The sequence below is a fragment of the Citrus sinensis genome, chromosome 4 (assembly GCF_022201045.2).
Source record: "Citrus sinensis cultivar Valencia sweet orange chromosome 4, DVS_A1.0, whole genome shotgun sequence".
Classification (NCBI taxonomy): domain Eukaryota; kingdom Viridiplantae; phylum Streptophyta; class Magnoliopsida; order Sapindales; family Rutaceae; genus Citrus; species Citrus sinensis.
Window position 1 is genome coordinate 26,356,145 of NC_068559.1, and position 16,455 is coordinate 26,372,599.

The following is a 16,455-nucleotide window of genomic DNA, read 5'->3' on the forward strand; positions in this document are numbered from 1 at the left end:
AACTAGGGGCAGGTCACCCACCCAAGATCAGCCAAGTTTAGCCGTAACATATTCGTTGACTGCTGGACTTCTCCTATCCCTCATTCTGATCATCACAGGGAACGAATATCCATCTTTTTTCTCCAGCGACTCTCGAGTCCAGGCTCTGGTTAAGGAGATCACGGCATTCTTGGCTATCTCCATTTTCATTAAATATATATATATATTATATTCAGCCTGTTTTATCTAGTAATTAAATATGTGAAGCTGGCAAATGAATCAAGTTGATTACCAGATACGACAGCGTTTAAAGCTTTAGCTGCTTTAGGAACTCACGTGCTGCTCAGCTGCTTACAACAGAAAACGAATCCACCAAAACGACGTGACTGTAGCGCGTCTCAATGAGCAACTTAAGTAACCACGTGAGGAAGCACATGCTGGAGGCTGAAATCAGTTAGTTAAGTTTGTTAACCACGTGTCAACAAACTGAACAATCTGGAAATCGAGTAAGCTACTGAAACAGGGTATAAAGGCTGTTCATGAGGGTTAGTTCAGCAATGATTCGAGAGTCTTGTAGAGAGAGTTCTGATGGAGAGAAAGTGCCATCTTGTTCTCTGTAGAATCTAGTATAAGGCTCTGTACTAATCTCCATTTGTGAATCAATAAAGCTCGTCAAAAACTTCTCCTGTGGATGTAAGCTGAGTACTCTGTGCTTTGCTGAACCATGTAAATCTTTTGGTTCTTGTTTGTTTCTGTTTCTTGGTTAATTCTATTTGGCTGATTGAGTTGTGACTAAGTCTATTCGATCTTTGGAATTTTGTGCAACTTGCATTGATCTGGTCTAGGAAATCTTGGGCAGTGATTAGTTTTGTTTAAGATTAAGAACAAGCTAATTACTACAAAATACGTATACTAATCTTTTTCCCTGTGCTATTGATAGCATTACTTACATGGAGGTTAAAACTAGTTGGCCTTGGAGCTGGATGACAAGCTACTATAGCCTATGTGATTGTCAGTTCTTATTATCTCCCGGGGGCTCCTTTGTATCTTATTTTTGGGGTTACAAGCTCGACTTGGTGGGGAAGATAACACACTAACACCCTCCATTCTGATTATACTTGCTGGTAATGAAAAAGTTAATTGATCTTGAATGATATCAGGGACGCTCATCCAGAGTTTTGATATGTTTTACATGATTTTCAAGACAATTTGGATTCGAGAGGCAAATCTCTAGGATTGATAATATTTTATGTGCTTAAATCCACATCTCACTCCTGGTATGGAAGAAAGATTGGAAGGTAGTCATCTTACAGAATATGTATGACTTTACTAAACTGTATTCTGTGATTGCAGCCTTCCCTTGGCCGACCAACTGATCCTTTTCACCTTTTCAAAAACACACCATTTTTTTTCCTTGAAATTTACAAAATCTATCACTTTTCTTTCTTTCCTTTTTTTTTTTTTTTAATTAAGGCAAATCTAACAAAATAATTAGTTTGCCCCCAGAAATTAAAAAAAAAAACTACTTAATCCGAGCTAAATGATAAAAAAATAAAAACTTATAAAATCTGTTAATTTAAAGATACAAAATCCACAAAATAAGCAATCCAATTAATTTGTAGTTCATTGACAACATAAATAAAGAATCCCGACTCACATAATCCATCCTAAATAACATATCTTCGTAAACGATAACAAATCTTAAAAAACAATAAATAAAAACAATCATAATTATCCAAAATACATTTAAAATAACTATAAAACCAATTATGAAAAACCTTTGAACATTATACTTTGTTTCCATCAATAAAAAAATAACAACATCAAACTAGTTATGAAAAACTTAAGTAGAGTTCATTTATTCATCTGAAATTTAGATTTAAATTTTACTTAAGTCTAAATAGGTCTAAATTTGTAATGTGAATGACATATTTGTTTTTGTAAAGATTTTTTTTTTTACATTTAGGGATAAAATAATCATTTTCTTCAATATCTCGTTAAATCCTTTAATAGCATTAATGAAAAGTGAAAAAATGACACTTTTTAAACTTCAAGTCGAAAACTGCAAAAGAAAATTCTTTCTATAATTTTAATAAAATGCAAAGCATTAGGTGGCCGGTGAATATTTGCCCAAGAAAAAATGGCCAGCGAATATTTATTTGCCCAACAAAAAAAATAAGGGCATGGCGGACATGAGGAGAGCTTACCAGCTGCGGCAAGAACAATATACACTCCAATGATTATCCATAGATATTTTCAATTTAATCTTTTGTTTTCCCGTTAATGACTTCGTAAGCAAAAGAACATAGACTTAATACTTATTTATTTTAAAGGTGGCAAGCATGTTTCAAACTCCCATCCCATTCATATATCCATTCATATATGTGGAGATAGTTTCAGCGCAGATAATTCCTAAAAGTACCACTTTGTCCAATGAAACAGAACCATAGATTTTGGCCACAATAGGGAATCATGATGAATCATTAAATGCCGAAACCCAGTCCATCTCATAGACAATCTAATTCTGCCAAGAATAGATTTCAGAGACGATTACTTTATGTCTAATTGGAAATTAGAATCCTAAGCAATACATGAAGCCTGAAACATTAAGCAACACCCCTGGTATATGTATAAGTAGAACATTGTTGACACCAAGTGAACTCCATGTAAGAAATATGAGACATGGAAGTCAGCAAATAGGAATCTAAAATCAAGAGATAAATAGAAAATGTAATAACATTAGCACAACAAACGCTAGTCGACATAGCTCAAGTTGAAGAATTTTAACTCTGAAACACGAATGTAATATATCAAGCTCAGGTCAAACAGTAGTCATATGGGTCAAAGAAAATTCTATTCATCTAACAGCTAGCATCAGATCCTAAGCTGGGCCTACCAGTGTTAACACATTTCAGACTCTGTATAACAAGACCGAGGGGCCATTGAGTATTGGACAACAAACACAGCTCCATGAAATCAGAAATCCTTTATAGAGCATCATCTATGGTGAGATAATTTTAACCACCTCCAACCTATGCAACCGGCACACGTAAGGCAAACAAGCTCATATTCTCAATCAGGAAGAGCAACACAACATCTAGAATAAAATCTACATCAGGGACTATAAAAAACTGCTTAAATGCACCAAGAAGTCAAATAAAATGAGATTCAGGTCACATTTAATCATTAAGCGAGAGATATACCCAAAAAAAAAGATAAAAACATTGTGATTTAAATAAGTCTCAACAGATCCCAGAATAAAACAAAATCCCTAGACAAGGGAGAGTTACCAAAATAACCCTAAGCTGTGAGCACAACAGCGCCACCAGCCTCTTTGATCTTCTTCTCAGCGGTCTTAGAAACGAGCTTGGCCTTGACAACGACGGGCTGGTTCTCCGGCAAAACACCTTTGCCCAAAACCTTAAAGTAGCCGAACTGAGTGACATCAATCATCGGAACATTGTCCTTGCTGGCCTTTGCTTTCACATCTTGTGGGACCATGGACCAGAGCTTGTCGATGTTGACGATGGGGCAGTGGAATTTGTTGCGGAGTTTGTGGAAGTACCTCATACCGACTTTACCAAAATAACCCGGATGGTACTTGTCGAAAAGGATTCTGTGGTGGTGCATGCCTCCGGCGTTACCGCGACCTCCAGGATGCTTTCTGTGTTTCCCGATACGGCCATGACCGGCGCTGACGTGGCCTCTCTTCTTCCTGTTCTTCTTGAAGCGGGTCGTCATTTCGGCAGATCTTAAGAGGTCGCTAGGTCAGTGTTGAGGTGGCGGAGAGCAGTAAGACGATGAGATGGGGGATCGGGGATTTATATGGTCGTGAAGAAGCTAGGGTTTTGCTGTGACTCAATGGTTTGTGATGTGTTAACGGGCTTTTGATTGGATCTTCTTGTTGGGCCTATTGTGCGTTAATGGGTCTGTGAATATGGCTCGCTGATGTCCAAGTCATGATTTCATTATAAATGAGTAACATAGCCTTAGTATCAATTTTTTTTGGGACTTACCCTCGGTACACCTCAATTTACTTTATAGAATTCGAAAAATATTCATAGCTAATGGCAACTTAATTCCCTCCCCACCTCAAACCCGTAATAAAAAACACTTACTCAAAATTTTACTTATCATATTCGAACTCTTAAACCTTTTGAGAAGAATCCTGGTAAACATACACAGACTGGCAACTACGGTAGCTAAAATATAGTTTAAATGTAGGGCTTTATAAAGATATAATATGAAAAATATTATTCCTCAGATATTTTATATAACCATTCGTAATTTCGCAAATAATGCATAACCTTTTACAAATTTTATGTTCCTCAATTAAATACCATTTTTGATGACACACCGACTTGGTAAACACCAATGGATTTTTTCACTTTTCCAAGACCAGAATCATTAATTGGAAAGAAAGTGAAAATGGTCCTCAATCGTTAGAATACAGCCCAAGTGAAAATGGTCTCCCATCGTTAGAATAGCCCCCAAATCCGGCGCCTCTTTGTATGGAACACTGATGAATCTCCAAAAACTTCTGGTAATGCAATGATTCGGGGTTTGACAATGCTACCCGATGGCAACCGAAGCCTTATCACAGTTGTTTTGCGTAAGCTTGAAGTGAAGATAACACCACTCATACAACTAAGATGTAATGCGAAGATTTTGTAAACAAGAAAGGATGGATGCAACTAAAACAAAAATGCTAAAGGATGTATTGTAAGCAAGCAAATTTTTCACAAGGATGACGTGTACAAGCGTAACAGTTCAGAAACAAGAGACATTTTTTTCTGCTTCATACGATAAAATTATACAAGTATAATGAATTCACAATAACTCTGAAAGAATAATACACGGCCGCAGGGGCAATATAAACAATCAACTGCACACATCATTACTGAAAACAATTACAATATGGATATGATGAATGTGTGACTCATCTTTGAAGAAAGATGGCAGCTCCAACCAAGCCAAACCACAATGTCAAACCTACCCAGAAAGCACGGTTTTTCTCCAATCCGACAGGAGGTCGCCACACTAGAAAGTCCCCCAAAAAGTCTCTGGAGGAAGGAAGCTGGTTGGTTGTTGATCCACCTACCCTCTGATCCCTGTCCTTGTTTTTATCACTCCATGTTGCTGCATAGCTGTAATGATGGCACAAAAATAAACTGTAAATCATTAGTGGTAGTAAGTTAAGTCACTCAAGTGGGGATTGAAGCCTGGAGAATTTGGCAAGTACATTTTCTTGAGGCCATAATGGTATGCGTTAACAATAAAAATACAACTGGCGGCAAAGCTTGAAAGAAAAACATATGGACCTGAACCATGAAGGGATTTGAAACTATGAGCTTCAAGTGAATTATTATAGGTTATTGTCTCATAAATTTACATTTTAATCCCTTCTAGGTTGTCTGTTTTTCAGCAAAAATAAGGTCAAATAAAGAAGGGTCTCACTTCAAATGAAGTAGACAATTATGGATATGAGAAATCATTTCAGATTACAATGCTGTCTATATTTATTTCACAAAACCTGGGACGCTTGATGTAGGTCAGCCAAAAACTAGAAAAGGGAGACAATAAATTATCTAATTTTTTCCATGGTAACAGTAGGCAACTTCAATAAACAAAAGCTAAAATAGATGCACATAATGGTCCCATAGACTCTTTATCTTTTCTAAGTGATTAAATTATAAACAGACAGCATTGATCACAACCACAAAGAAGGAACAAGTCACTGGCCTAGTACCACCGCTCTAATCATGGCTATGGATGGCAATGGGCATCGCCCGCTGTGGGTTTGCCATTATGAAACCCGCATCCGCAAAAAATTTAAATTATTAAATTTGCTCGCAACCCGCAGCGGTTTTAATTTTTTTTGAAAAACCCGTCCGCTGTGAGTTAACAATTTCCAAATCCACCCACAACCCGTAGAGGATTTTTTGCAGGTTTTCTCATTTAAAATCACAAATGTAAGAAAATACTTTTAATAATACATACAAACTTAAATTATATAATTCCAACTATAAATATATAATAATAGCCCAAAAATCCGCAAACAATATTCAATTCTAAATTTTATCAATGTAAATAAGAAATTAAAATTTCAACATTAAAAAAATACACAAAATATATTAATCTAACACAAAATATTTCTATTGTAGGAAAATCATCATCACTAATATCAATGCCTTACTTCATCTTTGAATCAATATACAAGTATTATCAATAATATTAACAACTAGATTTCATACAATTATCATTAAGGCAAAACAAACAAAATCAATTAAAGTAAAATAAAATATTAGTAATAAAAAATTATAAAATTTCTACTTATTAAAAGCTTATTGTATATATGTTGCAGTGAGATAAGTTAGGTTTAGGAATTAAAAAGTTTAACTTAAATATATTTATGATTAAATTTTTTTAATGTATTTTTTGTGATTAAAATAAAAAATATAAATAATTAAAATAAAGAATGCGGGTTGGCTGCTACCCACGCTGGTACCCAGCGGATTTTTTCTCAATACCAAACCCACCCGCAACCTGCAGTGGATTTAAGTTTGAAATAACAAACCTGCACATAACCCACAAAATTACCCGTGGCGGGCAGATTTTTGCAGGTGGGTTTGGCCGGGTTTGCGGGTAATTTTGCATTCCTAAATTCATTGCTGAGAAAGAAATTATGGCATTGATTAATCTAAGCCAATCAAGGTAGCAAATTAAGTAACATTGGACTAACATACCGTGTTGATCAAACTAGAATATTAAACAGAAGAGCAGTTGGTCATTATGAATCTATGGTTCTGTTTCTAACTCAAGCTACAGCAGTCAATTAACTAGGAAGCAAATGAACATTACGAATTGATAAGTTAAAACAAAAAACCTCAAGGACATCTTATGTCTGTATGCGACTAAGCCAATTGTTGTGTTAGTGTAGAATAACATGAGCTGGCAGATCAACTTCCCAGCATGTTCCAATGGACGGACATTGAACTAATTAAATCAAAGACCACAAGGTTACTCATTTTAAATATTAAACAAATGAAAGCATAGACCACAAGCAAAAATGGAAACCGAGGTATAATATTGAACCAAGGCAGCAAAATTACCTGTCATAACTAGAACCAATGAGTGGAATCGTAACCATCTCTTCTTGAGATATCTTAAGCTTTGGCGCTTGCAAGATATATCGAAGGTCAGCAGCTTGGCGCCGGATGTTTTTACTGGGGTGATTACTCTCCAGTTGCTTATAAAGAGCAATGCAATCGGCGTGGCGGTTATTTGCCTCGTAAGCCATAGCAAGCCATATTTGTATCTAAAATCCAAATACAAACGTTTCCTATGAAATCTATGGCTCAAAGTTTCCGAGAAACACCATTTGCAATCAAAGAGACACTAATCGGGTATTAACCAACCTCACCACCAAAAAACGTTGGTCTGGGAATGATAGTGAGAGCGCCTTCAAGAAACTCGATGGCTCGTCCGTACATGCCCTTACCGTAAGCCTTTTGTCCCAACTCGAACATCAATTGGGCTGTGGCTCTCCTCTCCGCCTGTTCCTTAGCCACCTGCTCTCACAAATAAATAAATAAAAGTACAAATCAAGAATTTAACCGGACGATTAATAGAATCGTAAAGGAGTTGATTCATTAAGAAGAAACCTTTTCGAGTTCTCTTCTGACTCTCATCCTCTTCTCTTCTTCAGTCTCTTCTTTAGCTTCACTTTCACTGTCATCCTCCTCCGCTTTACTCTGCAATTCCTCAGCTTTCTTCTCTAACTCTCTCATCTCTTCAATCTCTTTCACTCTCCTTCTCATCTCTTTCTCCCAATCATACTCCTCCTTTTCACCATTCCCATTCCCATTCTCTTCATCGCTGGAACCCGCGTCGAAATCTACAGCGTTCACCTTCGAATTCACCTTGCCACGTGTCACTACCCGGTGGTTCCAACTCTCCCCCTCAGAGTCCAAACTCTTGTTGGCTAAAGCAGAGTAGTTCAAGTGCAGGTCTCTCTTTGGTAGGTTCAAAAGGACGTCGAGAGCCAACGGGCGAGACTTACGGTCCGTTATTAGCGTCCGAGGGGAGGCCACGTCTAGTAATAGAGCTAAATTTCCCACAACCACGGCCATAGTAGTGGTCAAGGGAGAGAGAAAGAGGTTGAATGAATGAATATGATTTTATGAATGACAGAGAGTTCAGCTAACGGAACACAGTCGTGAAGATATTTACTTGTCGATGATGGTTCATAAAGACTTAAGTGTCCTTGCGGTTGCTTCAAAATTCAAATGACTGAAAAGCCGTAAAATAACGAGGGTAAAGTTGTCTGAAATTATGTTAACGTGGCACTATGTAGACGAGAGTCGTGTTTGGGAACTGTGGCGGCATATGATCACTTCAGTGGTCTCACGGAAGCGGTAGCTTTGATAATGTCAAACACGTCACGATTCCTGCGAAATCTATCAGCCGAAACGATACCGTTTGGTTTAAAAAGTTTTTATGAAAAAGAAAAGAAAAGAAGAAAAACCGAGAATGTTGCTTTTCAAAAATTAAAATAAACACAAGGAGCTATGTTCCCTTCACAGTCGCCAATAAAATGAGCGGAAATGCTACTCTTAAGACGCATGCTCACGCGCCTCCACACGCCACACATTGAGCTTCTACGGGCCCCTCTCTTTACAAGAAAATTTTTCTTTATTTTCTCTGCAGCCAAACACATAGCCGTTAACTATCTGTTTCCAATGGCTGTATCACTCGGCAACGTACGACCTTGCGTGTTAACTTCATTTCACCACAAACCAACACCTCGCGTTTGCCGCAGTAATCTCCGATTCTCAAAAAATAACAGACTCCGGCTTCTACTTACTAAATTCTCTCCCAGCTCTAAACGATGCTGTCACTTTCATCCTCTAAAATCATCCTCAATTAACGGATTCTCAGTACAGAACGACAGTCTTGAGCACTTTGATGGAGAAGTCAATGTTGACTTCAATGAGAAGATTCGGAGATGGATTCGCTTTATTCAATCGATACTCCCTGGAGGAAGCTGGTGGAGCTTCGATGATGATGTCGAGGTTAAAATTATGGCAAAACCGGTGACTTTGTGGCGGGCGCTTGGCAAAATGTGGGACTTGGTTTCTAAGGACCGTTGGATTATTTTTGCTGCTTTTTCTGCCTTAATTATCGCAGCGGTGCGTATAGTTTCTTCTTTTGTTTCTTAATTTTCAATATCAAATAAGTTCTATGCAAATGTAGAATACGAGATGATAAGCATAGAAGTTTGAAAATGGATATAGCATTGTCAAAAGTCGAAACAATTTCCGTTCGAAACTAGATGTTTGGAGAGTGAATATTACTTACGGTTGCTTCACTTTAGAACTTATTCTCTGGCTACTGGTTTTGTGGAACTTTAGATAAGATGGTGGCAATGCATTAAAGTTCTATTGCATTTACTAACTGCTTTGATTTCTTGATACAGCTTTCAGAGATATTCATACCCCATTTTCTGACAGCATCAATTTTCACAGCCCAGAGTAGTGAAATTGCAGTGTTCCACCGCAATGTTAGGCTGTTGATTCTGCTGTGTGTTACTTCTGGAATATGCAGGTTAAAATCTTGTATGGTTAGATCTCCTATCTCCTTTACTTTGCAAACTATGGCATGACCCTCTTTCTGCATCAGCTAGGATCATGAATTTACTTAGATAGATCCATATTTACTGAGTAGTTTTATATGAAATTCTTTTGTTGTTTCTGCATATTTTAAATCTCTCTCTCTCTCTCTCTCTCTCATATGTCATTCGCAAGTTATCTCAGTGCGATATGCACAATGGCAACATGCACGGGCTTTATATGATCATTTTTTAATAACATACATGAAATTTGATTCATCTCAATGAAAAGCGTGACAGAACAGCTGACTCTCTATTCTGTTTATTTGAAATTCAGCGGTTTACGAGGTTGCTGTTTTGGTATTGCAAATATGATTCTTGTAAGTCATTATGAAATATTTTCATTTCACACTCACACACACACACACAAACACAAACACATATTTTCTCTTTTGGTATTTTATTTAGGTTCGGCCTGGTCAGTAGAATATGACTTCAGCACTGACTGGGTTCCTGTAATATTTCTCAGGTAAAGCGAATGAGGGAAACATTATATTCTGCTCTTCTTCTTCAGGTTCTAATTGAAATTCAAATTTTGATTAATATGTTTCCATTTGTATCTCTAAGCAAGATATACCTGTTTGGATTATCATAGCATAAAATTGATTTACCTTATTGGTAAATCTGTTGTAGGATATATCCTTTTTCGACTCAGAGACAGTTGGTGATTTGACAAGCAGGCTTGGTTCAGACTGCCAGCAAGTGTCACGAGTCATTGGAAATGATCTTAATTTGATATTGCGCAATGTTCTTCAGGTCTTTTTTCTGAACAAATGATCGATAGTTCTGAGAATGCCGTAATATAAGAATAATTTGTGTCATTGTTTTTTTCCAGGGGACTGGAGCATTGATTTACTTAATAGTTTTGTCATGGCCACTTGGATTATGTACATTGATGATATGCTCAGCTTTAGCAGGATTAATGCTGATATATGGCCTGTAAGATTATGTACACACTCATATTTTCCTCTTTTGAAGCTTGAGCCTGTCTTGCTGAAAGTACGTGCCTGTAAAATGCCTGATTGAAATGAGGACAGTCAATGGATGTGTGGCTAGGATAGAAAGGAAAATCTTAGATATAAGTATGTGCACTAATTAAGTCCAGAGACTTGTTTAACGATATGTGAATATAATTGACTTTTCAATACTAGGCAATGCCTTGAAGTATATGGAAAATAATGTCTTAGAAAAAAAAAAACAATGCTCTACAACAGCCATGGAAAAAGCTATCTTGCATTTGCTGAGGTGTGCACTGTACACATTTCCTTTTAATGTAAAAAGGTTTTAGGCGCATTGTAGCATGCTTCTGGTTTCCACTTATGTATTTACTCTTGGAGCACGTGGATGACTGCTTCAATGGTGTCCTTCTGTGTAGGTACCAGAAGAAGGCAGCAAAGTTGGTCCAAGAGATCACTGCTTCTGCTAATGAAGTATATCAAGACACATGATCTGTAATTTTTCAAGAGATGAGGTTCTTGAATTTTTTTTTGTAATAAATAATCTGACTTATATTCATTTTTGTAGGTCGCACAGGAGACATTCTCATTGATGAGAACTGTTCGTGTTTATGGAACAGAAAAGCAGGAAGTTAAAAGGTGATGCATTCTACTGAACCTTGTCTTTTGTATATTATTTCTGTCTGCACTTTTCCTTTGGCTGATGCAAATTGTGAAACTAAAGAAAACATATCTCTGCAGGTGCATGTGTGTTATAAGTGGTTCTGAACTAAAGATGTTTCCATCTATGGTTGATAGGTACAAGCACTGGCTTGGGAAATTGGCTGATATAAATTTGCGACAAAGTGCTGCATATGGATTCTGGAACTTGTGCTTCAACATGCTTTATCACTCAACTCAGGTTTTTCTCTTTAATTGGCTTCAAAATCTCATGTTCTCTGTTTAAAGACGGTTCATGTCTGAATAATTATTAACTTTTACATGAAAAACTTATGTAAGATACTCAATGATAAATGGCATTTTGTACAATATGCTTGTGCCATTTGTCTCTCCTATATAATCCTAACATAAATTTCTTTCTTTTCAACCATTGTGGTAATGATATTCTTATTCTTGTGTTATCTTTTTACTATATGCACAGTGATTCATGAAGTTGTCCATCTATTGATTTATTTAACTTCTTTTGACATGGAAGTGTCTACGATTGTTTAATTTAACTGGTTTAAGTGTTACTGCATTTGTATGCTAGTCTTAAAATAGTGTTATTAGGTATAAACTAGCGCGAGATATGCCAAAGAAGGATTCACTTCAAATTTTCTTTCTGGCTTAACTTCACTGGTTCTCAGGTTTAGCACCTTGAAGTTATCTTCTGGGCTTGGCTCTAGGAAGCCTGTTGAATCCCCATGTTGTGACTTGTGCATGCTTTTGGCCTTCAACTTGACCTACCCTGTTTCTTGTTCCTCTTTGCAGTTTGAGGAAACTCATGCTAACTTTGGCTCTCTGTTATTTGACCAGTCATATTATATTCCTTTCTTTGCTGTTTGACATATTGTGAGGAAGTTCTATGTGGCCCTATATTAAAATTTATTATGCTGGTATTCTTTGGCTCGACCTTGGAGAGAATGCATGACAGTACACACACACACACATATACTTGACTAAGTTAACAGGCCCTTGGATTCTAAACACTGCACCTCACTTTCGATTGAATATGTCATTTACTTTCAGTTCTTATGATTAGTTGGGGTCTTAAAAGAGGCATTATTAAATGCATTTCTGTTAGCCTTGTTAGCCAAAAAGTGTGAATAATCAATTTTGTTCATTTCAAATTCAAGTTAGTGCATCTCTTGTCAAAACCTGATGCTTTAAGTTTATGACACAAATATAATAAGTACTTGTATTTTGAAGCGCCAGTCTTGTTTTTCTTCTTACCTTATGGTTAATGTAAAATTGACTTTGACTTATGCTTTTGTTGTTACAATTTGTTTTGTAGGTTATTGCCGTATTGATTGGAGGGATGTTTATTATGAGGGGTAATATAACGGCGGAGCAACTTACAAAGTTTATATTATACAGTGAATGGCTGATATATTCAACATGGTGGGTGGGAGATAACTTATCATCTCTGATGCAGTCTGTTGGGGCAAGTGAAAAAGTCTTCCAATTAATGGATCTCATGCCTAGTGACCAGTTTATGTCAAAAGGTTAGCATTTTGTGAACTTCAATCGAATGTCCAAGATAGTTAGTGAATCCCTGTGTTCAAGGTGATTGCTGCTTTGAGCTCTAATGTGTCGATCTCAGAGAGATTAGTATCAGTAGGTTGTTTACCATGTAACAATGAAGCATCACATAATGAGTTGAACTTGATTGCTTTATATAATATATTCTTTTCAGTATAATAAATACCTGTATTCATTTAATTTCACTCCATGTTCATTATTGTATTTTCAGCATTTTGGATTTGAATGTTATTGATTGCAGGAAAGAAACTGCAAAGATTGATGGGACGGATAGATTTTGTTGATGTATCTTTCCGTTACTCTTCAAGGGAAATGGTATATCTCCTTCTGATGTCATAAACACCCCCTCTGGTTTTTTATTTTGATCCTCGTTTGTCTGATATTCCCCCATGTGCAGCTGCTTTTCCTTATTCCTTAGGGCACTGATTCTCCATACAAAGTGTGGGAGTATACTCTTATATCATAATAATAGGGGATCACAGTTGATAGTAGCTAATAAATAGTGGTCTTCAGATAATAGAGTTCATTAGTTCCCAGTGGATGGTAAATCACTTGCAATTATACTATTTCTTTCTTTAAAAAAAGAACCTGGGAAACATCATACTTCTCGTGTTTAAAACTGAGATTACTTGATTTGTCATTATGGCTTCTCCTGACTTAGTGCGACCTGGTTGCTGATTTTAATTTGACCAATTTAATGTTAGATGATACTATGGCAATAACTATTTGTCATATACTTTGAACAGGTACCTGTACTGCAACATGTGAACATTTCAGTGAATCCTGGTGAAGTTGTTGCCATTGTAAGTACTTTGATCACTTTACTTTATTTCTCGGCCACAAAGACCATAGGAACTTATTTTTAACATTAACTATTTTTTTTAGGCTGGTCTCAGTGGTAGTGGAAAGAGTACCTTGGTGAATCTCTTGCTCCGTCTTTATGAGCCAACAAATGGTCAGGTAGAATTTCTTTACTGCTATTTATCTCAATCCAAGGTATTGCAATTTATACATGAAAACAGAAGATATAATGAAACTTGTGGATGTTATTAATCTGTTCTGAGAGTTTCATTTTAAGTCGAGTTGCTGAAAGATAATTACAATCAGGAAATAGTAGGTGAACATCTGTTCTCTTCATAAGAGTTGTAATTGAAGTTTTTCTTTATATGTATCTCTGTTGGATTGCTTTGCCTATGATGTACAAAATATATCTTGGCTTTCAGAAAGGCTCGTGTTTTGTGATTTCAAAACATGCTTGATATTTAATTTGTCCACTAAAAGTTGTTATAACATTAAATATTCAGTGTTAATCGCCCTAAGTCTGTGCACATATTTATTCTTTCCTAGTATGGTTTATCTTCTTAATTTCCTAAAACTTTCTTATATAGCCTAGTATGAGTAGTATATAGTGTAAAGACCGCAACTTCTATGAATAAGAAATATTTTTCCCATTATTTTTCTCAGCTTCCCTGATGCAGAGATCATAATCAATAGCCAAGCTATTAACTCTATACTCCCGTGTTAATGTACTAATTATTAGTGTGTGGATTCCTAAATTTTGAATTTTCGTAATGCCCCTTTTAATTTCAGATTTTGATTGATGGCTTCCCAATTAAAGAGGTGGACATCAAGTGGTTGAGGGGAAGAATTGGATTTGTGGGACAGGTTCTTCTTTAATTTCAGATTGTGATTGATGGCTTCCCAATTAAAGAGTCAATGATGATTTCCTTCTCCTTAAAACAATTTTTCTTGGATCTCTCCTACTTAAAACCTTTTTCCTTGGACAGGAACCAAAACTTTTCCGCATGGATATCAGTTCAAATATTTCATATGGATGTACCCAGGATATAAAGCAGCAGGACATTGAATGGGCTGCCAAGCAAGCATATGCCCATGATTTCATCATGTCGCTGCCCAGTGGTTATGAAACACTTGTGGATGATGATTTGCTTAGTGGGGGCCAGAAGCAGCGAATTGCTATTGCCCGTGCCATTCTTAGGGACCCTACTATTTTGATCCTTGATGAAGCCACTAGTGCTCTAGATGCTGAGAGTGAACACAATATCAAGGTAGCTACATTGAGTAATGGTCTCCTGGTCAAGTCACTTCATTTCCTGTCTCTATATGTACTTATTTGCTACTACATCTAGGGTGTTCTCCGTGCTGTCAGAAGTGACACGATGACGAGAAGAACTGTATTGGTGATTGCACACAGGTTAATATCCACTGCCCTGTCATTTGATTGTTAAATTGGAGTCCGAAGTTTGATCGTTCACTTTGTACAGGCTTTCCACTATACAAGCTGCTGATAGGATAGTGGTAATGGATGGCGGTCAAATTGTTGAGGTTTGTACTATGGCTATTTATTTGCAACTTCTAACATTATATACGCTCACCATTCATTTTGATAGTTCCATCATTATATATATATATAGAGAGAGAGAGAGAGAGAAATGTTCCAGTCAGGAATTTTAAAGTGCGGGAAACCTTTAAAACTGCATGGTTTTAAAGGCTTAAAACTGTAAGCCTTTAAAGCCGTGTGGTTTTAAAGCTTTCCCGAACTCTAAAATCCCTGACCAGAAAACAACTATATATATATATATATAATATGCATGACTGTGAGTGCTTTCTATGGGTTTTCTTTAGGAGCAAAGCAACGCTAGCCACAAAATCCTCTTGATTTCTTCTTGATTCTTGGTTAATAATTGTTAGTGTCATATTCTCTTTACCTAGCTTATTATCTGGTGGAGAATACATATCATTGCTTTTCGAGATGATTAGATGTTTTCTTACATTACACTAACAGGAAAAAATGAAGTCTTGAGTGTAGCTCTTCCCTTGCCACCCTTATGTGAGCCTCCCCGGACTAGCTATGAAACTATTAGAAGCACCTGAACCAGTTTGGATCAACTGTTGCAATTTTTGTTTATCCTACTCTGCAGTTTGTGTTGTAAGTTATGTACATCATTTTTTCCCATCATGCAGATGGGAAGTCACAAGGAGCTTCTCCGAAATGAAGGCCTCTATGCACGACTGACTAGAAGGCAAGCAGATGCAGTAGCATGAAGATGGCACAAATTTTGGGTTGTCTTCTTTATTCTTCTTTCAGCTTATTTACGAGCAGCTGAGTGGTTCCAGCAACATATTTACCGCTGACCTGACCAAAGGATATTTAGACACGAGAAAATTGCACCACCATTTTGATCATCATGAGAATGCGAGGAAGCCAAGATGTCTAGAAGCTTCTAACAGGAAATGCTGCATATTCTTCACGTATTCATTTGCTGTAATATAGGTGTAAAATATTGGGAAAGTACAATACCGACACGTGTATACGTGATCATTATTATTGCAAATGATAGTTGTTTACTTTAAAGGAGAATGCTATATTGAAAAAAACAAAAAAACAAAAAACAAAAAAAAAAGAGGAGGAAAAGAGTGAGATGCTGGATAGACTTTGTCATAAAAAGTTTGACATTACTGAGCATTATTCTATGATATGTTTCGACATATCATACACGTAAAATGTTCGACATGTACGTGATGAAGTTGTAAACCATTCGATAATTTCTCCGCAATAAGAATTTTACAAAACGTCACTTACATGCT

General features: G+C 36.6%; 3 protein-coding genes across 4 annotated transcripts; 1 reads left to right on the top strand and 2 right to left on the bottom strand.

The window, feature by feature from the left end:
• Positions 1–3,131: 3,131 nt before the first annotated feature.
• Positions 3,132–3,805, bottom strand: LOC102609777 (60S ribosomal protein L27a-3). The gene has a single exon (XM_006483868.4). It carries the CDS (start codon positions 3,718–3,720, stop codon positions 3,280–3,282), a length of 441 nt encoding a protein of 146 aa, XP_006483931.1. The 5' UTR covers positions 3,721–3,805; the 3' UTR covers positions 3,132–3,279.
• An 892-nt stretch (positions 3,806–4,697) lies between these two features.
• LOC102609411 (uncharacterized) lies at positions 4,698–8,204 on the bottom strand. Of its 2 annotated transcripts, XR_371184.4 has the most exons (5): positions 7,644–8,204; positions 7,398–7,550; positions 7,092–7,297; positions 6,866–6,975; positions 5,012–5,126 (listed from the first exon to the last, which is right to left on the bottom strand). XR_371184.4 is itself a non-coding variant. In XM_006483867.4 (4 exons), exons 1-4 carry the CDS (start codon positions 8,109–8,111, stop codon positions 4,919–4,921), a joined length of 1,035 nt encoding a protein of 344 aa, XP_006483930.1. In that variant the 5' UTR covers positions 8,112–8,203; the 3' UTR covers positions 4,698–4,918. The 2 variants fall into 2 exon arrangements, 1 of the variants encoding a protein (XP_006483930.1); XM_006483867.4 differs by lacking the exon at positions 6,866–6,975 and having other exon boundaries at positions 4,698–5,126; positions 7,644–8,203.
• Positions 8,205–8,439: 235 nt separating this feature from the next.
• Positions 8,440–16,222, top strand: LOC102609116 (ABC transporter B family member 26, chloroplastic). The gene is made up of 18 exons (XM_006483866.4): positions 8,440–9,170; positions 9,458–9,585; positions 9,927–9,969; positions 10,119–10,163; positions 10,283–10,405; positions 10,485–10,588; positions 11,025–11,079; positions 11,174–11,244; positions 11,404–11,506; positions 12,599–12,809; positions 13,088–13,161; positions 13,593–13,649; positions 13,732–13,806; positions 14,437–14,511; positions 14,634–14,915; positions 14,997–15,061; positions 15,132–15,192; positions 15,832–16,222. The coding sequence occupies exons 1-18, from the start codon at positions 8,586–8,588 to the stop codon at positions 15,910–15,912; spliced, it is 2,238 nt and encodes a 745-aa protein (XP_006483929.1). The 5' UTR covers positions 8,440–8,585; the 3' UTR covers positions 15,913–16,222.
• Positions 16,223–16,455: the final 233 nt, after the last annotated feature.